Source organism: Pelophylax lessonae (genome assembly GCF_965119305.1).
Source record: "Pelophylax lessonae genome assembly, chromosome: 1".
Classification (NCBI taxonomy): Eukaryota; Metazoa; Chordata; class Amphibia; order Anura; family Ranidae; genus Pelophylax; species Pelophylax lessonae.
Window position 1 is genome coordinate 476,644,626 of NC_138768.1, and position 24,765 is coordinate 476,669,390.

The following is a 24,765-nucleotide window of genomic DNA, read 5'->3' on the forward strand; positions in this document are numbered from 1 at the left end:
AGATTATCCAGCCTGTCGCTCAGCCCAGCAGCTGACTGTAGATCTCCCAAGAAAAAAACAAAAAACAAAAAAGATGTAAGGAAGGAGAAAAAAAATTGCTAGGATCAGAGATCACAGCCGGGAGCCTGGGTCCTTACTCCTGGCTAGACAGAGTAAAAACGGATTACCTAGAGCAGAGAGGGGGGTTATATACCAAGCTGAGGACAGACCATGGGCGTAGCCAGGTGGTGTTTTTTTGTTCTGCCTAGTCCTACTCCTAGAGGAGGCAATATATCCCAGTAGTTATGATTTATGCAGCGTCGATTACATAGTTACATAGGTTACATCGTTTGTGAGGTTGAAAAAAGACATCAGTCCATCCAGTTCAACCTATGATGTGTGTGTGTGTGTGTGTTTGCTGTTAACCGTACATTGAATATCCCTGTATGTTTTGGTCTTTAAGGTGCCCATCTAATAGTTTTTTGAAACTATTGATGCTCCCTGCTGATATGACTGCTTGTGGAAGAGAATTCCACATCCTTACTGCTCTGAAGAACCCCTTACGTATTTTAAGGTTAAACCGTCGATGGACGAAAGAGAAGGATTACTGCCCGTGCATCATCCAGTTACACAGGCCACAACCGAACGTAGCTACTGCACGAGCCCCAGCCCAAAAATGTCCTATAGTGCAGACAGGGCATGAACCCAGACACCTGGACTGGGAACCCACGCTGCCTGTGCCAGTTCCTGTCAAGGGGGTATACCACTTCCAGTCATGGCCTTTGCCAGGCACAGGAGAAAGGGAACCAAGCTACCATCTTCGTGTCTGAGGAGTAGTCTTGGAGGGCCATCTTGCAGAAAATCCTACTAGCTGCTCCCAGTGGAGCCAGGTAGGTAAAGATGTGGGTGGAACAAAAAGAAAGCCAGAGAACAGAGGCCTCCCTCACCCAGGTTCCAGGTGATGCATATCCTCAGTCCGGAGGAAAAAAAAAACTGATCAGTTCAGCAGGGGGACTGCCTTTTAAAGTGTATTGGTGATGTGTTTCCTATTGGAGGAGGTTTCTCTCATGATTCTCTCATGGGCTGTCCTAGAAGACGATTGGTGGAAAAAAAATGTATATATTAGGGTTGCACCAGTAGGGGAATCAGTGCACATACTAAGCATTTGCACGAGTATCGGTACTCTTGCAAATGCACCAATATTTAAAACCAATACCTACTGGCTTGGTTCTTTCAGCTGTCAGCGGGATTCTCCCACTGACAACTGAAATGTACACAAAAGAATTCAGCAATCATCAGTTGTTAAGGAGCGGGGCTTCCCTGCTGACAGATAAATGTGATTAAAACAAGGGGCAGCTGCTGCTAGAGCTCCCTGCAGGAACAGAGCACTCTCCTGCTGGGTCTCCACTTCATCCCCAGCCTGCAGTGCAGCAAGAGCAGGAGAGGAGATGCCGGGGTGAAGAGAAGCCAGCAGTCGGTTTTGCGGCATGAGAAGGGGAACCGTGAGGCAGGTGCAACCAATGCCTTGAATGGTTTTCCTGCTTGCCCTGATATCACCATCCTCCACCTCCTCCCAGACTGTGGGATCTATTGTGGGAGGACAGGCAGCAGCGCTGCTCTTCTTCAGCTGAGGCCACCTCCTTCCAGGTAATGGGAGAAGAACAGGCCAAATTTCGCACAAAGATCTTCAGCAGTAGAGCAATAGGTAGTACAGTGGGGAACTGGTGGGCAGAGGGGGAGCACAGTGAAGAACAGGTATGTAGGAGGTACAGTGGGGAAATTATTTGTGTGTGGGGTTTAGGGTGGTACAGTGGGGAACAGGGGTGCAGAGGGGACCTGGGAATTAGAGATCAGTAATTGGTATCTGCGAGTAAAAACAAGTATCGGTACTCGTTGCTAAAAAAGTGGTATCGGTGCATCCATAGTGTAAAAAAATATATATATATATATATATATACACACACACACACACATACACACATATATATATATATATATATATATATATATATATATATATATATACACACACACACAAACATATACACACACACATAAAGCGCTGCATAAATTGACTGTGCTATATAAATAATTATTAGCTTTGTAGCTCGCTGATGGTTGTGCTTCTTTTTAAAATGTTTATAATAGACAATTTTCAAAAGTACCTGTGGAGGGCTAGGGATGTAAGTGTTGTGAGATGGTGAATTACTTCTGAAATGGGAAGACAGCCTATCTGGTGACTGGGGTCCACTGTACGTAGTATCTTCAACAGGTGAATGGGATCTGTAACTATAGGAAGGATCATACGAGGAACTGATGTTATGGTAGGAAGGCGGATATTCAGCTACTGGTTCAGAAGACCGGGCTAATGCAGGCTCTTGGAATTCCTCATCCAGTTCATGGTCAGTGTAGGTTCCCCCTTCTGCATCAGTCTCCTCATAATCACTGTTGGCACGACTGTCACAGCTCAGGTAATCTGCTGATTCATGTATAAGGGCCAGGGGTTCATCTCCTGAAGGCTCAGCCTTAAGACAAAAAAAGCTAATGTTAAAGCATAACTGATATCATGGTATTGTAAAAACGTTTCAGAGTAACTTTTACCTTATCCTCAGTAGTCCATATGGCTCTTCCTTGCTCAGTTTGAATGATTTCTTTCAGGCTTCGAAGCCAGGAATCACTTGCACCACTCAAGTTAATAATGGCTAAAATGAAAAGGAAAAAAAAAAGAATTACAATAAAAAAAAAAAAAAGAAGAAACATTAAGAAAATACAAAAACACAAGGCAAGCAATCTGCAGTCACCAGTGAAAATATGAGAATAGTTCTTCCGCATTTTAACAGCCTGCGAATACAAACGACGTGAGCTCTTCTTTGACTCAGGAAGCAGCCATTGTCTCATTGCCTTCACACCCTGCCTGTTTTCTGGGTTGCAGAACACCACAATAGGGTAAAACTGCACATAATTCAGATGCTCCACCGCTGTAGGTGTGATGTCTAATAAAGCATGCTTATTCTAAAAAAAAAAAGAAGGAAAAAAAAAAAAAAACAATTAGCTTTGTAGAAAACATCTAAAGGATAAAGCCAATCAATGTAATTGAAAATAGCAACAGAGAATGGATACGATTTATTTAGACAAACAAAATTATTAAATATGTTTCAGTTGGCATTGTAATCAGGTTTTACATTGTAAAAAGCATGGAGCAGTAGATACATTAACCCGTTTTTTTTTTTCTTTTTATTCCATTATTCTCAGTAAGCTTAATTCTATACATGAGAACATAACACTGACAAGGCGTTTCTAAAATGACATGTGGGTGTCATATATGCATATGAGAAGACCTCAAAGGGCTGACTAGAAGTGATATCAAAACCCCAGAAACACTGAGGACAGTGTATCCATTGAAACAGTCTTGGTTTATTCCACAGATGGTTAAAAACAAATGAGATGAACAGTGGTAACCAGTTAATGACCAAACCCATACCACAGGAATGCAGGATATGCTGGGGAACCTGGTTACCGAGGACCATGGGATCCATGCAAGGGGGCAGGTGAATCCATGTCACTGGAAGTAGTCGGAACCAGAAGTCTCTGTGGTGGTGAACACTCAGACTGGGACACACCAGGGCATCAGACCGGTTGCCAAGATAACATGTTTCGGGGTATACCCATTTGTCAAATCCTAACAGGCAACCAGCAAACCAATGTTTATATCTGTGCACCGACACCCATCAATTAACAGTTAACCCAGCATATCTCTCAGCCCAAGATTGGTTTGGTCAACTACTATTAGGGAATGCAACATTAACAGTTACTAGACCTTTATAAAATATATAGATTAAAATTGGCATAAAGAAAAAAAAAAAAATTAAAAAACTCCCGCCGTCTCGCAGCTGGACTCTAGTGTATCTGTATCGCAGACCAATATGGTCTATAACAAGATCAACATACTTTGCCACTAAATTATAATATTAATTCTAGAAATAAATACAAAGTTTACGTCCCCCCCCCCCCCCCCAACACAGTCACACAGAGTCACACCCCTTGGCTCCTGTGAGCTGGGGATAGTAAGCAGGGTGCTTTAAGCAGTCTCCAGAAACATCCGATGCCAGCATGAAGTTTATTATAAAGTGGTATACACGGTTATCATCCTTTCCATGGCACATGGCTGGTGATACTGTTACAGTAAAATTTACAAATCCTCACGTGTCTGCAGCAAAGAAGCAAGTCTGATATCTGCAATACTGGACTTTCCCCAATTCTGAGCATGAAAAGTTCATGTTACACAGTTTGGGAAAAACTGTTCCCTTTGTCAGCCTGACCTTCTTTGTGCTTCCTTCATAGAGAAGGGTGTTTAGTATTTCATGCAGAGTAAAGCCGGGTACACAGGGGCCAAATGTCTGAAAACAACGGTCGGTTAAAAAATAAAAATAAATAAATGGTGTGTATGTATGTATGACTTCTGTTCGATGTGCATGCTGAAAAACCAGCAGCTGATGACTCCCAATCAGCGATCTCAGCCAATAGCAGAAAGCGCTGATCAGTGTTCTGCCGGGGGAGCCAACCAATGTCAGAACACAATAAATCAGCGGGGGAGATTACTGAACTAATCTCACATTGTTAGTACAGCGGCTCTGACCAGAGCGGTCAGTTTTTTTTCGTGCAACCCAAAAACTGTAAGTGTGTACCAGGCTTAAGGGTCAAATTGTGGCAACATACTGGGCACATAAACAGGCATTAGGCTGCTTTCACACTGCTTCGTTGCAGAAACACTGTAAAAATGTACTTTTGCAGCATTTCAGGTGTATTTTACACCGGTGAAAAAAAGCAAATGCGACTCAAAAACCGCACGAAAAATGCAACCTCAGGGGCATTTTTGATGTGTTTTTTCTATTCATTTCAACAGGGAGTTGCATTTTTGGTGTGGTTTTTTTTTAACACACCAAACCTGCACCAAAAATGCAGCATGCAGGACAATTAAAAACACAACTGACCCACAACTGGGGGGGCTACACTAACCCAGATTGTTAGAATCGGGGGCTACACTAACCCAGCTTGTAATGCTAAACTAAATAATACACCTCAGGAAGTACCCCCATGGCTAACAGAGGATAGACTTAGAACTAAACTAGAGAAACTTATAAATAAATCACCGGGACCGGATGGCTTGTTCTTAAAGAGCTCAGCCAGATGATAGCCAGACCATTATTCTTGATTTTTAAGGATAGTCTACAGACGGGTATGGTGCCAGCTGATTGGAAAAAGCCAATATGGTACCAATATTTAAAAACGGGCCGAGATAAATTCCGGATAACTATAGGCCGGTCAGCATAACATCAGTAGTCTGCAAGATTTTGGAGGGGTTGTTAAGGGACTACTGTAGTTAAGGAGGGAGGGGTTGTTAAGGGACTGGTGTAGCTGGACTTTGCAAATGCAAAGGCATTTGACACAGTTCCCCACAAACGCTTACTGTACAAACTAAGGTACGAAGGTATGGACCATAGGGTGAGTACCTGGATAGAGAACTGGCTCCAGGGGGTGGTGATAAATGGGGAGTACTCGGACTGGGCGGGTGTGGAAAGAGGGGTCCCCTAAGGTTCTGTCCTGAGACCAATTAATTTAAATTTAATTTATTCAGAAATGTTCTAGAGGAGGGGATTATCTAGCACAATCTCGGTATTTGCGGATGATACTAAACTAAGCATGACAATATCGTCTTTGCAGGATGTGGAAACCTTACAAGCAGACCTGAACAAAATAATGGGGTGGGCAACTACATGGCAGAGGTGGTTTAATGTTGAAAAATGTAAAGTAATGCACTTGGGCATCAGAAACACGAAAGCAAGCTACTCAGTAGGAGGGAAACCTCTGGGTGAATCTAAGATGGAAAAGGACCTGGGAGTACTAGTGGACAACAGGCTTGACAGTGGCATGCAATGCCAAGCTGCTGCAAGCAAAGCCAACAAACTACTGGCATGTATAAAAAGGGGATTCACTCCAGAAATAAAGAGATTATTCTCCCACTTTATAAGACTCTGGCCCGGCCACATCTGGAGTATGCTGTCCAGTTCTGGGCACCGGTCCTCAGAAAGGATGTGCTGGAACTGGAGGGAGTCCAGAGAAGGGCAACAAAAATAATTAGGGGAATGGAGGACATCAGCTATGAGGAAAGACTACAAGCATTGAACTTATTCTCTCTGGAGAAGAGACGCTTGAGGGGGGATATGATATTAATGTACAAATTAGAGATCGACTGATTATCGGCAAAGCCGAAATATCGAGGGCCGATATGGACTTTTCCCCGATACATCGGAATCTGCTTTTTTTTTTTTACTGATATTGTCGATATTTTCGTGATGTCATTCCGTATGTTGCGCACACACGTTCTGCCTTCTAACACCGCCTCCCACGCCTGCTTGGCCCCTACGTGATGCCATTTTACCGAGCGCACTGCAATTAAGACCGCTTCCCACAGCCTTGTGTTACAGCCAGCTGCAGTCCCGTCACGCTGCCAGCCATCCATCCACCCACAGGCCCTGGCCTCAGCCACCCACCACAACAGGATGCCAGCCCAGCGAGCAAGCAACCAGCCACCCAGATGACACCAAGCCAGCCACCCGCAGCCATCTGCCACCGTGACCAGTGTTCCAGCAAGCCAGCAGCAGCTACCCGCCACAACAGGCCAGGGGGTGACTCCAAGCCACCCCACCACCACCACAGTGTTCCTGCAAGCCAGCCACCCACCACAGTGTTCCTGCAAGCCAGCCACCCATAACAGGCTGACACCAAGCAAGCCAACCAGGCACCACAGAGACTGTTCCTGCAAGCCAGCCACCCATCACAATGTTCCTGCAAGCCAGCCACCCATAAGAGGGTGACACCAATCCAGCCAGTCACCACAGTGTTCCTGAAAGCCAGCCACCCATAACAGGCTGACACCAATCCAGCCAGACACCACAGTGTTTCTGCAAGCCAGCCACCCATAACAGGTTGACACCAAGCAAGCCATCCATAAGAGGGTGACACCAATCCAGCCAGCCACCACAGTGTTCCTGCAAGCCAGCCACCCATAACAGGCTGACCCCAATCCAGCCAGCCACCTTAGTGTTCCTGCAAGCCAGCCACCCATAACAGGCTGACACCAAGCAAGCCAACCAGGCGCAGGCACCATAGAGACTGTTCCTGCAAGCCAGCCAGCCACCACAGTGTTCCTGCAAGCCAGCCACCCATAACAGGCTGAGACCAATCCAGCCAGCCACCACAGTGCTCCTGCAAGCCAGCCAGCCATAACAGGCTGACACCAAGCATGCCAACCAGGCACAGGCACCACAGAGACTGTTCCTGCAAGCCAGCCAGCCACCACAGTGTTCCTGCAAGCCAGCCACCCATAACAGGCTGACACCAATCCAGCCAGCCACCACAGTGTTCCTGCAAGCCAGCCACCCATAACAGGCTGACGCCAAGCAAGCCAACCAGGCCCAGGCACCACAGAGACTGTTCCTGCAAGCCAGCCAGCCACCACAGTGTTCCTGCAAGCCAGCCACCCATAACAGGCTGACCTCAATCCAGTCAGCCACCACAGTTTTCCTGCAAGCCAGCCACCCATAACAGGCCAACACCAATCCAGCCATCCACCACAGTGTTCCTGCAAGCCAGCCAACCATAACAGGCTGACACCAATCCAGCCACCCATAACAGGCTGACACCAATCCAGCCACCCATAACAGGCTGACACCAATCAAGCCAGCCGTCACAGTGTTCCTGCAAGCCAGCCACCCATGAGAGGGTGACACCAATCCAGCCAGCCACCACAGTGTTCCTGGAAGCCAGCCACCCATAACAGGGTGACACCAAGCCATTCAACCAGCCACCACGCACAGATTGTTCCGGAAAGCCAGCCACCAATAACAAGGTGACACCAGTCACCAAGCCAGCCAGCCACCCATCCATCCAAAACAGGGTGACACCACCAAGCCAGCCAACCAGCCACCACACCACAGACTGTTCCTGAAAGCCAGCCACCAATAACAAGGTGACACCAGTCACCAAGCCAGCCAGCCACCCATAACAGGGTGACACCAAGCCAGCCAGCCACAAAAGTGTTCCTGCAAGCCAGCCACCCATAGGAGGGTGACACCAATCCAGCCAGCCAGTGCCACCACAGTGTTCCTGGAAGCCAGCCACCATAACAGGGTGACACCAGGCCATTCAATCAGCCACAACGCACAGACTGTTCCTGAAAGCCAGCCACCAAAAACAAGGTGACACCAGTCAGCCAGCCACCCATCTATAACAGGGTGACACCACCAAGCCAGCCAACCAGCCACCACACAACACCACAGACTGTTCCTGAAAGCCAGCCACCAATAACAAGGTGACACCAGTCACCAAGCCAGCCAGCCAACCATAACAGGGTGACACCAAGCCAGCCACCACAGTGTTCCTGCAAGCCAGCCACCCATAGGAGGGTGAAACTAATCCAGCCAGCGCCACCACAGTGTTCCTGCAAGCCAGCCACCCAGAACAGGGTGACACCAAGCCAGCCACACTGCCAGGCATCAGCCACCACCAACCCACAACAGGGTGCCAGTGCCAGCATCAGCAGCAACTTCAGCAAGCAATTTCTTTAATCTATTTTGGGTCTTTCAAGTTTAAATGGAGATGGATGAGGAGAGAAAGAGTAAAAGTGTGGTCTGGGACTATTTCTCATCTCAACCATCTCCAGGAAAAGCAGCAGTGTGCAACATGTACAAGCAACATAGGCATGGGATCAGTAACTGCAAAAAACAAAAATACCTCAAATCTTTGGGCCCATCTAAGAGTTCATCATATTGAATTGGATCATGCAGCATAGAAAAAACAAAATTAATATCAATGTGATTTTGAAATACCTCCTCGACTATCCCAGGCAACAATAACAGATATGTTTGTGGAAAAAAACAGATGTCACTGTCTAGATTCAGATGGAAGATCCCAACTGCTGGACAGAGTACCGTATTTATCGGCGTATTACACGCACCTTATTTTAAGAGGGATTTTTCAGGAAAAAACTTAATTAAAATAAAAACGTTGAAGCAAAATAAGGGTAGCTCAGAACTTTGTCCCCTTCACCACTTTGAAACATTTGTACCTTAAAGGATATGAGTTCTGGACATCTCTACAGTGCCTGACAGCAAATAGACACACACTCTGCTTTGCAGGAATGGAGGAGCTAGTGTGTGTCTCTTAGCTCCTCACCTCCCCGGCAGACTCATTTTGTTACTCTGGCCCCCTTTAACTCCAGTGAACACTGCTGCCTTACAAGGGAGGTCAAAGAGACACACACACTCTGCTTTGCAGGGAGGGGGCCTGTCAGCTAGTATGTGTCTTTAAGCTCCCCCTCCCCCTTGTCTGGCAGTGATTACGGTGTGCTCCACCACTCCCCGAGACTTATTTTATCCCTCAGGTTTTTAACGACTTATACCTGGCTGCTTCATGTTCGGCAGTTCTCTGCTCCTCTGAGTCCTCTCAGCTCAGGCTAAACTCCCGCGAGCTGTGCAGAGTGTTACCGTGGTTACACTCTGACGGCCGCGACAGTTAAACTGTGCAACATACACAGATAGGAGGACGGCTGTCCGAAGCCTGCACTGCGGGGTCTGAGGAGCCCAGGACTCGCAGATGGTTGGAAATTAACATGAACATTAATAATAGTATTAATGGATCGCATAACCGCATGCCAATAGCGGTGCAACTTCGGGCACCTCCAAAGCATGTGCAGTAGGGTGCCGTGTGCGCCTGGCATCGGGGACAGAGGGGAGAATCCCTCCTCTGCCAGCTATGCAATCGTTGTGGAGTCCTGTATGTACGGTGCAGTATAAACAATTGCGTGAGCTTTTGCGAGGAGGACAAGGACAACTTAAGTACATTATCCAGAATACCGGTCCATTCCTCCGAGGAGATGGGACCTATATCTTCAGAACAAGCATCCCTGCATTTAAAAAGACATAGCCCTCGAAATTTGTTCCATAAAAGCTGTGTATAGTGAGGAGATTTGCCCCTTTTTTATTCTGGAGTTCACTAGATTAATGAGTATGACCGGATGACATAAGCCCCAGGGAGAGGCCCTGGACTGAGAACTAAGGGCATGACGTAACTGGAGATATTGAAAGAAGAGGGAGTTGGGCAGTCCAAACTCGGTGCGAAGAGTCTGGAAGTCTTTTAGATTGCCCCCCCGATACAACGGTGAAATATATTTCACTCCATAGCTGTCCCATCGCAATGAGTCCCGAAGCTTATCCAACTCGGGATAATTTACGTTATTTATAATGCGAGAGTACTTTGAGAATCCGCTATAATCAAAATGACTCTTAGCCCGCTGCCAAACTCTATCAAGGAGCATGAGAGTGGGACAGCCAGGAGAGTTCCTCAGGGCACCTGCCTCTAGGGATTCCACCAGTGCTCCATCTGCCAGGTGCGTCTTAAGGACCCGCCTGACGGGGTCAGAGTCACTATCCAGTAGCCAACCTGTAATGTGTTGCAGCTGGGACACTAAAAAGTAGTAGTAGGGGTTTGGCACCGCCAAGCCACCACTATCCTTGGCCTCCTGTAGTGTCTCTAGATGGATTCTAGGGGACTGTTTCCTCCAAATAAGAGCACAGTAGACCGTGTTAAACTGTTTGAAGACATGAATGGGGATCCAAACTGGTGCGTTGTGGAGCGCATATAACTGCGGGCTCCAAATCATCTTGATCAGATTGCATCTGCCAACCACAGACAGGGGCAACCTGATCCAGCTGGCCAACTTTTCTCTGAACTTGTGTAATAAAGGGAGAATATTGAATTTGATATATCGCCCCAGATCAGGGTGGAGAACCACTCCCAAATAGCGGAACTGGCCCACCACCAAAATCTGCAACGCCTCAGGGGGTAATGCAACCTTAAGGGGGTCCAGCAGGAGCAAGACCGATTTGTCCCAGTTTATCTGGAAGCCAGAGAAGGATTCCGAATCTGCGAACCAGACGCATCAAAGCAACCAGGGAGCCCGAAGTGTCCCCCAAAAATAACGCATTATCAGCATATAATGCAATTTTGTCCTCTCCTCCGCCTCTGCGGAAACCAACAATGGCCGGGTCGGCTCTAACAGCCGACGCCAGGGGCTCAACAGCCTAAGCAAACAGCAGGGGCGACAGCGGACACCCCTGCCTAGTGCCCCTGTGTAACGGAAACGATCGGGAAAGCGAGCCGTTAATCCGCAGACAGGCCGTGGGTGCCCCATATAGTAGCTTAAGCCATTTGATAAAGGAGGGTCCGAGTCCGAAGCCCTCAAGGGCCCTCCACAGATACTGCCACTCCACGCTATCGAAAGCTTTAGCGGCGTCAAGTGACAGTATCGCTCTACGACCACAGTTATCCGGGGCCAGCTGCATATTTAAGTATAATCTGCGTATATTGGTAGCCGTGAACCATCCCGGTATAAATCCAGATTGGTCCCCGTGAACCAATTTGGCAATTACTTTAGACAACCGGTTGGCCAGTACCTTAGCCAGTAATTTCAAATCAGTGGGTAGCAACAAAATCGGTCTATAAGACTCAGGTCGAGTCGGATCCTTCCCTGGCTTCAAGAGGACCACTACTACCGCTTCATACATAGACCGTGGGAGCTCCCCCACCTCAAAAGAGTTCAGGATAACAGTAAGCAGCTCAGGCAATAATACCCCTCCAAAGGCCTTGTACAGTTCAATAGGGATGCCATCTGTACCCGGCGCCTTAGAGTTAGGAAACAAAGCCAGAGCCTCCTGGAGTTCCTCCAGTTTAATGGGGGAGTCCAGCATAGCCCGGTCCCTCTTGGAAAGTTGTGGCAATTGAAGTTCCTGTAAGAAAAGCTGTAGGTCTTCCGGGTCATAAGAGACCTTGGAGGAGTACAGATCCTCAAAGAATGACCCGAATCACTGTAAAATATCAGCCGTGTCAGTGACCACCCGGTCTGAGGGAAGAACCAATCGATGTATGATGGACGGGGGGCGTTGGGCCCAAGAAATGAGGGCGAGCATGTGACCAGATTTCTCCCCTTCCTCATAATGTGCTTGAGAAGTGAAGAAACGTTTATGGTCCGCTTGTTGTTGAACGGAGCGAAAGAAACGCTGCGCTTCCAACAATCTGGCTTCAGAATCAGATGTGGGGGAGTCTAAGAAATCACGTTCGGCAGGAAGCACGGCCTCACTAGCATCCTGTGCCCAACGCCTGCTCCTAGACTTAATGGTCGATACCTCTTTAATGCATAAACCACGTAAAAAAGCCTTCATAGCATCCCACACAATACCAGGAGCTGCAGAGTGTCTGTTGTCGGTGAAAAAATGTTCCAGTTGAGTACCAAAAGGAGGCATGGTCCGAGAATAGTGGAAGCCAAAAAGGGTTTAACTTCCAATGCACAGGTAGCCTAGTCCCAGGGAACCTAAGGTGCACCTGCACTGGGGAATGATCAGATAGACCCCTAGCTAAGTATTCAACCCCAGGTGTAAGGGTCTGGACTAGGTCCGAACCAAAGGCTAGGTCAATGCTGGACAATGTAGAATGGGACAGGGAGTGGCAGGAAAACCCAGCCTCAAGGGGATGTTTGCTGCGCCAGAGATCCACAAGACCCAGCTCACCCATAAATCTAGCAAAGGGAGTGGGCGTTGTGGATCCCCCGGGGCAGAATCGTTTATGAAAATCCAGGGGCGGGTCAAGAATGTTATTAAAATCCCCCAGCACCAGGACCGGTACTTGGGGGTGCTTTCCAATGAATTTAGACAGACACTCTAGCACCTCAAAAGAAAACAGAGGAGGAATATACACATTAGCAATAATACATTTAAAGACATCCCACATCCCAACCCGAAAAATGAATCTACCCTGAGAGTCAATCAAGAAGTCCAGGGATTCAAACTTAGCAGCAGCTGAAACTAAAATAGAAACCCCTCTTGAGTATTGACTTTGAAAGGAGTGATGCTGAACCGGAAACCTCCGCGAACGGAGGCACCCGACCATGTCCGTTGTGAGGTGAGTCTCCTGCAGGCACACCAGGGTAGGACAATGGTGTGACAGGAAGGTCATTACTGCAGTGCGTTTACGAGAGTCTCCAAGTCCCCGAACATTGCAGGACAGCAGAGAGCCTTTAGTGTCAGCCATTGGGACTGGTCAACATGGGAGGGAGGCAGGATAAGCAATCAACAGGTAGGCGTACCATGATCCAGAGGAAAGGTTCTTGTAGTAACAGCGGCAAAAGTGACTGAGGGACAAGAAAAACAATACCTTGAATGTGACATGCGGTATCAGCAGACAGAACACCATGGGGGAATTCACCAAAAAAGAGGTCAGGAAAAAAAAACAAAAAAACACAACAAAAAACAAGTTACCAGAGAACCTAGCGGCGGGTAGCTAACGATGCTACGGCCATCCATGCCCCGCACGGAACAGTCAACAAGCCCCAACAGGGCAGGGGGGTAGGAGAAGAGGGCCCGAACTCGGAAAAACTCTGAAACCCGCATCTTCTCGTCCATGGGCCTTAAAAGGTGAGAAAACAACAGAGCCATAGTGCGCCAAACAGATCACAGCAGCTGGGCTCCAAACAGGGGAATGGTAGACCCGATCAAAAGGAAAATCCACACTTGCGTGAAGAGCACATCACTCCGCAGCCGCTCCAAGGTGCCGCTCCTGACGATCCAACCAATTAGCTGCCGAGGTAGGATTGTCGAAGAAGTGTATAGTTCCATTGGCAACCACGCGAAGCTTAGCCGGGTACATCATAGAGTATACCAGAGGGATGGCCCGCAGGCGTTTCTTAATGTCATTAAACCTAGCCCTCTGTTTCTGTAGGGCCGCCGAGAAATCAGGATAGATAGAAATCCTGGCACCCTGTATTTCCATGCGAGGTTGCTGTCTGGCAAGTTTCAGTATTATATCTCGATCCTTGTAATGCAGCAGCTTCAAAAGGAACGGTCGATCAGGACCCCCTGGTGGCGGCGCCCTGAAAGGCACCCTATGCGCTCGCTCCACAGAGAAGAATGGCGAAAGATTGTCTTTCCCAAAGGTAGAGAGAGTAACCATTGCTCAATAAATTCCACTGGCGCCTTCCCCTCGGCTTTTTCAGGGATGCCCACCAATCGCAAATTACTGCGGCGTAATCGATTTTCCATATCCAACCGACTGATTGCTTCAGAGACCCCTGAGGCATTCATACCGACATCTTGAATCAAGGGGGGTAAAATCATCCTCCACAGCACTCACCCCGCCCTCCAGAGCCGTGGTCCGAGCCCTCATCTTCTGCATGTCCTGTCGGATATGCAGCAGGCCCTCCTTCATGCTCTTAACCTCAGTAGACAGCTCGGAGAGAGAGGCGCCGTAGGTATGTACCGCCGTCAAAACGTCCTGGATGGTCGGAGCGGTCTGTTCAACATCACCCGATAGTCCCGAGCTCACAGCAATCCCCGGCGAAGTACTCACTGCGATCCCCTGAGAGGACTCGTGCGGGCCCTCATGGCGTGGAGACATCGCAGCTGAGGAAGGTGAAGCAGCAGTCTGAGAATCGGGCGAGGCGGCTGGAGGTGATGAGATAGGCTTGTGCTTCGCAGGATCCCGGGCAAATTTCCCCAGTTTTGCCAGGGCAGTAGGTTGCTTGTCACTGTCCGCGCGCTGAGGAAGCGGGGCGCCGCCATCTTGGGCCTGCTTGTTAGTGGACGCGCCGTCCTCCTTTGTCATGGCGGAGCGGGACAGCGGGATGCTCGGAACAGAGACCGGAGCAAGGCAGACACGGGTGCGGAGCAGTCTGGCAATTTTGGCGGGTGTACGGGTCCAAATAGCAGGATAATCTAAGGCAGGATAACGTCTCAAGACACGTCTTCTCACATGAACGGTTCAGCCACGCCCCCGAGCTGTTACATAGTTAGTCAGGTTGAATAAAGACACAAGTCAATCAGGCTCAACCAATAAAAAAACAAAAAAAAAAACAAACAGTAATGAAAACCCAAACATACAATCCTATACCCGCAAAGGCAAAAAAACCCCAGCAAAGCATGATCCAATTATCCAATTTGCTACAGCAGGGGAAAAAAATCCTTCCTGATCCCCGAGAGGCAATCTGATATGCCCTGGATCAACTTTACTTATAAATATTATTACCCACTTATATTAAGTCCACCCAGGAAAGAATTCAGGCCTTTTTTTAAAGCAATCTAGTGAGCTAGCAAAAAACACCTCTGGATGGAGTATATTCTACATTTTCACAGCTCTTACCGTGAAGAAACCTTTTGGAAAGGAAATCTGTTTTCCTCTAGACATGAAGAGTTGCCCCCTTGTCCTCTGTGTTGACCTTAAAGTGAACAACTTAACACCAAGTTCACTATATGGAACCCTTATGTATTTAAACATTGTATCAGAGCGTCCCAGAGAGAGCCTGGAAAAGTCCTGTTTGGGGTTTATACATCCCCCAGGCACCTCTTATACACCTTTAGGGATCTTTGATCCATGATCCAGTTCGGATCTTGGTCCTCTCCCCCAGGCTAATTTAAACTCACCTGAGACAGACAGCCAGTGCTCTCTCAGCCTGGGAAATCGGACAACGTTTGTCTAGGAGAGCAGAAGGTAGGTAACACTGTCAGATTGTGTATGTGGAAGCTGACAAGCGATAGGCTTGCTCAGCCTGTTAGTGAGGGCCTGCTTTGTGTATAGTAGGCGCTGGGACACGGCTAGGCTTTTGTTTTGTTATTATTTCTCCTGCTTAGTTTTCCTTAAAAGCACTGTACAGCACTTGGATAAAGACTTGTATATAGCACCAATAAATACCACACTGTTTGTCACTACCTCACTGGATTTGGTATCTGTGCCTGAAAGACTTCTCATCCCAGGGAGCTTTGTACCTGCTACCTGTTCCCCAGCTTACATATGGTGGAGGCATGCGGGCAGTGGTAGTAAGGTACTACTTAAAGGGCCAGTACCTATAGTGACTGAACATGGAGGAAATCCTCAAACAGTTGTTGTTATCCAAGGCTGCACAGCAGCAAGCAAACGCTGCACAACAGCAAGTGAACTCTTTGATTCAACAACAGATTGGTGCTGTACAAAAACAAACCCAGTTGATGTTTGAAAAACTGGCAAGTGCTGCAGAAGCAGCCAGAAAAGTGCTGGTTGAGGAGGTGCAGACACTTGCACAGGAGTCTGTTGTTAAAACCGAAGGGGTTAAAGACAGCTCCTCAGCCATCTATGTGGGTCGCTTCCTGTCCAAGATGACTGCTGACGATGACCCAGAGGCCTTTTTGGTTACGTTTGAAAGAACCGCTGAAAGGGAAGGATTGCCCAAAACCCAGTGGGCCGGATTGATCACTCCCTTACTTACTGGGGAATCGCAGAAGCCCTATTACGATTTGGAGTCCGTGGATGTAGGACAGTATGAGAAGGTCAAGCAGGAAATCCTGGCGCGTCTCAGTGTCACCTTGGCCGTTCAAGCCCAGCGGGTCAACAGCTGGTCCTTCCGGAATGAGAGGCCCCCAAGATCACAGATGTTTGACTTAGTCCACCTGGCGCAAAAATGGCTACAGCCGGAGTCCTTGTCTGGGACACAAATAGTGGAGCGTGTGGTCATGGACCGCTTCCTGAGGTCATTACCAAATCCTCTGCAGAAGTGGGTGAGTCAAGGAGACCAAAAGTCGGCAGGCAACCTGGTGAAGCTTGTTGAGAGGTACTATGCTGCAGAGAACCTGGTCACCACCCCTACAGCCACACAGACTTTCCACCCAAAGCCACGGTCTCCCCAGGCAACCGGTAAGACTGTTCCAGGGGAAGTGGGTGGTCGGCATGGCAAGGAGACAGGGGGGAGGATTTTAGGTGCCAGAGCTTAAGTTTGGAGTCCCAAACAAGGGAAGCCATTGCCTGTCAGCAAACCAAACTGGGGCAACATCAGGCGTTTCCGTTGCCAGGAACTGGGACATGTTGTAGCAAACTGTCCATTGACAGATGAACCCATGCAGTGTGACATGTCTCTTAGAAGGCAGTCTATGTTTGCTGCTGTTTCATGCGCTGCAGCGCCAAGTCTAGGAAAACACATGTGCCAAATGACTGTTAATAATAAGCCTATTGCGGCCTTGCTGGACTCGGGAAGTCTGGTGACTTTGGTTAAAGCAGAAAAGGTTGAAAATGTGAATTTAAATGCAAAAAAAGTTGCTGTGATCTGTGTACATGGTGAAACTCGGGAGTATCCTATAGCTACTGTTCGCTTTGAAACTGATTTAGGTACGGTGACCCATCCAGTCGGTAGAGACTTCCCTAAGTTTTGGGAACTGTGGGACCGTCCCGACTCGGTCACAGTAACTGACTCAGTGGCGGAGCCAGATCTCCTGGCCAGCACCGACCATATGGGTTCAAGGGATTCCTCTCAAGGTTTCCCATGATTTTCCTTTCTCTGTTATGGCAGGAGAACTGGAGGAGCCCGAGGAAGTCCCCACAGCCAGTCAAGGTGGACAACCTTCTGCTGACCCTGAGGCTACATTGGAGTTTGCTGATCTTAATGTGCACAAGGAAAACGTTGCTACCGAGCAGAGAAAAGACCCTACCCTTGCCAGGGCCTGGGAGAATGTAGTAATGTTTAATGATGTACCTGTCGAACCAGGGGAAAGGCCCGGTTGTCCTTTTTTCAGCAGCAATGAGGATTTATTGCATCATGTATATAAAAAGAATGATGAAATTGTTGAACAGTTGGTGGTCCCTAAGCCTTACAGACGAGTGGTGCTGGAATTTGCTCATGGACACTTACTAGGAGGTCATTTGGGGGTTGAAAAAAAAAACACTGTAAGGGTGTTACGCAGGTTTTACTGGCCTGGGATACAGAAAGATATTGACAATTATTGTCAATCTTGTCCTGCATGTCAAACGTCAGCCCCACTACCCCACTCCTGAAGTCCTTTAGTGCCCTTACCCATTATTGAAGTGCCCTTTGAGAGGATCGCCATGGACCTCGTAGGTCCACTCCCCAAGTCTGCCCAGGGTCATCAACAAATTCTTGTAATCATGGATTATGCTACACGTTACCCAGAGGCAGTTTCCTTACGCGCTGCATCCGCTAAGAACATTGCTAAAGAGTTGTTCATGGTGTTCAGTCGCATTGGGATCCCTAAGGAGGTCCTTACGGGCCAGGGCACCCCATTTATGTCATGAATAACTAGAGAGTTGTGCAAGTTATTTAAGGTGACCCAGTTGCGAACCTCCATATACCACCCTCAAACTGATGGCTTGGTAGTATGTTAAAAAAGGATGGACAAGGATGGAAAAAACTGGGACTTCTTGATTCCGTACTTGATGTTCGCCATCAGGGAAGTACCCCAGTCCTCTACGGGATACTCTCCGTTTGAATTGCTTTATGGGAGACACCCTCTGGGACTCATAGACATAGCCAAGGAAACCTGGGAGGGGGAGCAGACACCCCACAAAAGTGTAATTGAGCACATCGCTCAAATGCAGGACAGGATTGCAGCAATCATGCCTATGGTAAAGGAACACTTACTGCAGGCCCAGGCAGCCCAACAGAGAAAATACAACAGGGGAGCCCGACTCCGTGTCTTCCTGTTAGTTCCCACTGTTGAGAGCAAGTTCTTGGCTAAGTGGCAGGGTCCCTTCGAAGTATTGGAAAGAGTTGGGGAGGTCAATTATCAAGTGCATCAACCAGGTAAAAGGAAGCCAGAGCAGATATACCATATACATCTTTTAAAGCCCTGGAAGGATAGGCTGACCTTGACTGCGAGGTCCGTCCCTGTAACACCGTGGGGTACTGAGTCCCCTCTGGTCCCTGAGGTCACGATTCCAGACACCCTGTCTTATTCCCAAAAACAAGAAGCTAGAGAATTGCTGATAAGGAATAGAGAGAACTTTTCAGAGTTACCTGGTACGACTTCAGCAGTTCAGCATGATTTTGTTACTGAACCTGGGGTCCATGTCAAGCTCAAACCATACCGAATTCCCGAAGCGAGGATAAAGGACATTAGTGATGAAGTAAAAAGGATGCTGGAGCTAGATGTCATTGAGGAATCTAATAGTGATTGGTCTAGCCCTATTGTTTTAGTCCCAAAACCGGTGTTTTTCGGCTCTACAAGATTACTCCTTCACTGTAAAACACAGGCCAGGTGTTGAGATGGGGAATGTAGATGCCCTGTCCTGTGTCCACTCCTGTTGGGCCACAGGTGTTCCAACCCTGGGGTTGAAACAAGGGAGATGGGGGTATGTAGCAGAGTTTCCCAGAGAGAACTGGGAAAAGTCCTGTTCGGGGGTTGATACATCCCCCAGTCACCTCTCATACACCTTTAGGGATCTTTGATCCTTGATCCAGTTCGGATCTTGGTCCTCTCCCCCAGGCTAATTTAAACTCATCTGAGACAGACAGCCAGTGCTCTCTCAGCCTGGGAAATCGGACAACGTTTGTCTAGGAGAGCAGAAGGTTGGTAACACTGTCAGATTGTGTATGTGGAAGCTGACAAGCGATAGACTTGCTCAGCCTGTTAGTGAGGGCCTGCTTTGTGTATAGTAAGCGCCAGGACACGGCTAGGCTTTTGTTTTGCTATTATTTAATCTGCTTAGTTTTCCTTAACCACTTCCATACCGCGTCATTGAAAAATGACGGCAGCTGGAAGTGCTCCTCCATCCGGGCCAACGTCATATGACGGCGGCCCGCTCTCGCCCGCTACTACGCGCCGATCAGGCTCGTCCCTCAGACTGAGCCCATCCCCGATCAAGGTAAACAGCCAATTAAATTGGCTGTTTACCACGTGATCGGCTGTGTCAATCACAGCCGATCACATGAGCGGCTCCAGCACTCATTCTCTCCTCAATGCGCGCCCCCCCGGGCGATCAGGGACGAGGCTCGTCCCTCGGACAGAGTCCATCCCCGATCTAGGTAAAGAGCCAATGAAATTGGCTTTTTAGCACTAGACCGGCTGTCAATCACAGCTGGTCACAGAATGTCAACAGAGAACACGGTAACTAGCTGTCACTGTGTTCTCCTCCTCACACACTAATCCTGTGTTAGGAGGAGATTGTGGTAACAGCTAGTTACTGATTACAGTGCACCCCAAAACACAGATTGCCCCCCCCAATAAAGAGGACCTGTCACTACCCCATCAAAGTACCCGAGTACCTGTCACCAGCCCATCAAAGTACCTGTCACCAGCCCATCAGAGTACCTGTCACCAGCCCATCAGGTACTCTGATGACAGGTACTCGGGTACTCTGATGGGCTGGTGACAGGTACTCGGGTACTCTGATAACAGGTACTCGGGTACTCTGATGACAGGTACTCGGGTACCTGTCATCGGAGTACCCGAGTACCTGTCATCGGAGTACCTGTCACCGGAGTACCCAAGTACCTGTCACCGGAATACCCAAGTACCTGTCACCAGCCCATCAGGTACTCTGATGACAGGTACTCGGGTACTCTGATGGGCTTGTGACAGGTACTCGGGTACTCTGATGACAGTTATTCAGGTACTCTGATGACAGGTATTCGGGTACTTAGAGTACCTGTCATCAGAGTACCCGAGTACCTGTTATCAGAGTACCAGAGTATCTGTCTCCAGCCCAGAGTGCCCGAGTACCTATCTGCACCCCATCAGATTACCCGAGTACCTGTCTATAGCCCATCAGAATACCCAAGTACCTCTGAAGCTCATCAGAGTACCCGAGTACCTTTCTGAAGCCGATCAGTGTACCTGAGTACCTATATGCAGCCCATGCCAAGATTATGTGTTGGGGTGTTTGCTTTCCAAAATGGGGTAATTTTATGGGGGTTTCCATTGTCCTGGGGTTCCAGGGCCTTCAAAAGTGTGATTGGTTGTAATGAAATTATATGTGTAATTTATGCTCCTAGAACACCTGACAGTGTTCCTTGCATGTTGGACCGGCTGTGTAAAAGTCTCACACGTGGTATTGTCATACTCAGGAGGAGCAGCAGAATGTATTTTGGGGTGTAATTGCAAGTATGCATATACTGTGTGTGAGAAAAAACTTGTAATTATGACAATTTTGTGTAAAAAAAAAAAAAATATTTCTTAATTTTCCCAAGAATTGTGGGGAAAAAATTACAACTTCAAAAAACTCACCATGCCTTTTACTAAATACCCTGGAATGTCTACTTTCCAAAAAGGGGTAATTTGGGGGGTATTTGTACTGTCCTGACAATTCAGGGCCTCAAGAAATGAGATAGGCCGACGGTACAACAGGTGTGATCAATTTTCAATGATTGGCACCATAGCTTGTAGACTCTATAACTTTCACACAGACTAAATAATAACCAATAATTTGGGTTATTTTTACCAAAGATATATAGAAGTATAAATTTTGGCCCAAATTTATGAAAAAAAAATTACTAATTTGCAAAATTTTATTATAGAAACTAAAACAAAATGTGTTTTTTTTAAAATGTTTGCTCTTTTTTTCACTTATATCGCAAAAAATAAAAAACCCAGTGGTGATTAAATACTACCAAAAGAAAGCTGTTTGTGTGAAAAAAATTATAAAAAATTTGATTGGGTACAGCGTTGCATGACTGAGTAATTATCATTCAAAGTGTGAGAGCGCCGAAAGCTGAAAATTGGTCTGGGCAGGAAGGGGGTGTAACTGCTCTGTATGGAAGTGGTTAAAAGCACTGTACAGCACTTGGATAAAGACTTGTATACAGCACCAATAAACACCGCACTGTTTGTCACTACCTCACTGGATTTGGTATCTGTGCCTGAAAGACTGCTCATCCCAGGGAGCTTTGTACCTGCTACCTGTTCCCCAGCTTACAAAATGTTGAGCCTATCCCCTCTTAATCTCCTCTTCTCAAGAGAGAATAAATTCAGTTCCTCTAATCTTTTCTCATAGCTGAGCTCCTCCATGCCTCTTATCAGTTTGGTTGCCCTTCTCTGCACTTTCTCCAGTTCCCCAATATCCTTTTTAAGAACTGGTGCCCAAAACTGAACTGCATATTCAAGATGAGGGCAAAATGATCTCTCTCTCTCTTTGGAGTCCATGCCTCTGTTAATACAAGAAAGGACTTTGCTTGTTGGAAACCGCTGCTTGGCATTGCATGCTATTATTAAGCTTATGATCTACCAGAACACCCAGATCCTTCTCCGCTATGGATTCCCCCAGTTCTACTCCGCCTTATATGTATGATGCATGCATATTCTTTTCCCCTCAAGTGCATAAATTTACATTTATCAACATTAAGCCTCATTTGCCACAGTTGCCCAATGAAACAGTGCATTGAGGTCAGCTTGTAAGTTGGAGACATCCTGTAAATAAATTATTCCACTGCAAAGCTTGGTGTCATCTGCAAAGACTGAAATGGTAATTTTAATCCCAGACCCTATATCATTTATAAAAATATTAAAAAGTAAGGGTCCCAACACTGAACCTTGGGGTACACCACTGATAACCTTAGACCATTAATCATTTAACCTTAACCATTCAGAGTAAGAATCATTACCACTTCGCTCTGAATTCTATCTTTTAGCCAATTTTCTATCCATTTGCAAACTGATCTTTCCAAGCCTGTAGACTTTACCTTACACATTAGCCGTGTGTGGGGAACTGTGTCAAACGCTTTTTCAAAATCCAAGTATACTATGTCCACAGCCACCCCTCTGTCCAAGATTTTACTTGCCTCCTCATAAAAAGAAATCAGGTTTGTTTGACAACTTCTGAATCCATGCTGTCTGTTGCTTAAAATATTTTTTTTCCAGAACTCATCTATGTGGTCTCTTATTAAACTCTCCAGTATCTTCCCGACTATAGAAGTTAAACTAACAGGTCTATAGTTACTTGGCAAAGACTTTGGCCCTACGCCAATCCAGTGGTACTATTCCACTCTTTAATGAGTCCCTAAAAATTAGAAACAAAGGCTTTGAAATTACAGAGCTCAATACTTTTAGGATGCGTGGGTGGATGCCATCTGGTCCAGGCGCTTTATCTATAGGGATGATCGAACTTTTGAAAAGTTCGGTTCGGCCAGAACATCCGAACTACCCGAAAGTTCGTGTATAGTGGTACTGTGCACAAGTTCAGATGTTTTGCCTGCCTCCAAAAACTCCCAAAAAATGCCTGCAACAACACACCTGGGCGTTTTTTTTTTTTGGCGCTAGCGTTTTTTTGGGCATTTTTTTGGGTTCTTTTGAGGCAGGCAAAACATCTGAACTTGTGCATAGTGGTATATATACACACATACTTATATGTATATACACACCTAGCCATATATAGGTGTGATAGGAGCGTAACTATATTGGTGTTAATTATTTCATTAGCGCAAGTAGTTTTTTCTGCTCCTTTCACACCTATATATGTCTAGGTGTATATATACAGACATGGTTGTGTATATATACCCCCTAAACACATGTTCAGATGTCATGTCTGACTCCAAACATGTGCTCAAAAAATCACTAGCAACGCCTGCAGCCAAAAAGAATGCTGGCGGCGGCGAAGCCATATTACAGAAGCGAAAGTGACTTGAGAGAAACTAGCTTTTCTCTATAGCGGTCACCCTGCCATAGCAGTCACTGTCAGTCACCCTACACTACACTACGGTCCCCTTACACTTAACACTTTCCCTACAGAAACTGAATAAATTAAAGCTAACTAAAGTGTAAAAGAGCACTCTAACTACACTAGATATCCCTTTCCTCACACTAATAAATGCTAAATGACACTTTGTAACAGAAGTAACAGAACAGCATTCCACTCTCTTCCATGTCCCGTATAAGAATGCTAGGAATTTGGCGGGGGCTATCTTATATACTGGGGGGCGTATTCACTAATGATTGGACTATGGACCCCCTAGTCACACCAATCACATTCCTAGCATTCTCCTGCCCCCTCAATTGGCTTTTGCTAATGGTTCTGGTCCAATCACAGGCTTTTAAAGCCCATTTCCTGAACCATTGCATTTTGGTCGGTTCTGGTTGCCGAATTCCGAACTTTTTGGGCAAAAAGTTCTAAATTCGGCCGAACCTCGAACAGCCAATGTTCGGGCCGAACCGATGGTCGACCCGAACCGTTCGATCATCCCTATATACATACCCTTATACTGTCTAAATATTTCTGGACAATATCACTTTTGAGCAATTGTGGATCATTTGGGGCTGTGTCAAAACCATCCTCATTATGGTCATGAGCTCCCCCATGCTCCTTTGTATACATAGAGCTGAAAAAAGTATTTCATAAATTTGCCTTCTCTTTGTCCCCAGTCACCCACTCCTGATTATTTTGTAAAGGGCCTACATGCTCAGACCTAGCCTTTTTACTATTAATATATTTGAAGAATTTTGGGGGGTTTGTCCTACTATCTTTTGCAACCTGTCGTTCATTTTGAACTTTTGAGTCCTTGATTTCCTTTTTACATATTCTGTTATATTCTTGGTAACAATTAAACAATGATAGTGTTCCTTCATTTTTATATTTTTTAAAAGCTCTTTTCTTTTTATTTGTAGCTTTTTTAACTTTGGCCGTGAGCCACATAGGTTTTATTTTTAGCCTTTTAAACTTATTACCTATGGGAATATACTTTGCAGTCAGTTTGCATAAAGTCTTTTTGAAAATTTCCCATTTCTGTTCTGTGCTCATCGATGCCAATATTCCCTCCCAGTCTAAATCCTGGAGAGCAGCCCTCATACTTGGAAAATTTGCTCTTAAGGCAGGGCTTGACAAATTTGGCTGAAATCTAGGAGCCAGCTAAAAAAGTTAGGAGCCAGTTTTTTTTTTTTTTAACAACCAAGCTTTATTTAATAAAACTGATACTAAATTTACAAATAATTATGA

General features: G+C 46.7%; 1 protein-coding gene across 1 annotated transcript in view; it reads right to left on the reverse strand.

Annotated features, from left to right (window-relative positions):
* Positions 1 to 24,765, reverse strand: part of TJP3 (tight junction protein 3) — a 498,480-nt gene that overhangs the window by 62,938 nt on the left and 410,777 nt on the right. The window contains exons 17-19 of the mRNA XM_082257146.1: positions 2,781 to 2,991; positions 2,581 to 2,681; positions 2,145 to 2,504 (exon numbers count right to left, since the gene is read on the reverse strand). Coding sequence (XP_082113272.1) covers positions 2,145 to 2,504; positions 2,581 to 2,681; positions 2,781 to 2,991 — 672 coding nt within the window. The remainder of the gene's footprint in view (positions 1 to 2,144; positions 2,505 to 2,580; positions 2,682 to 2,780; positions 2,992 to 24,765) is intronic.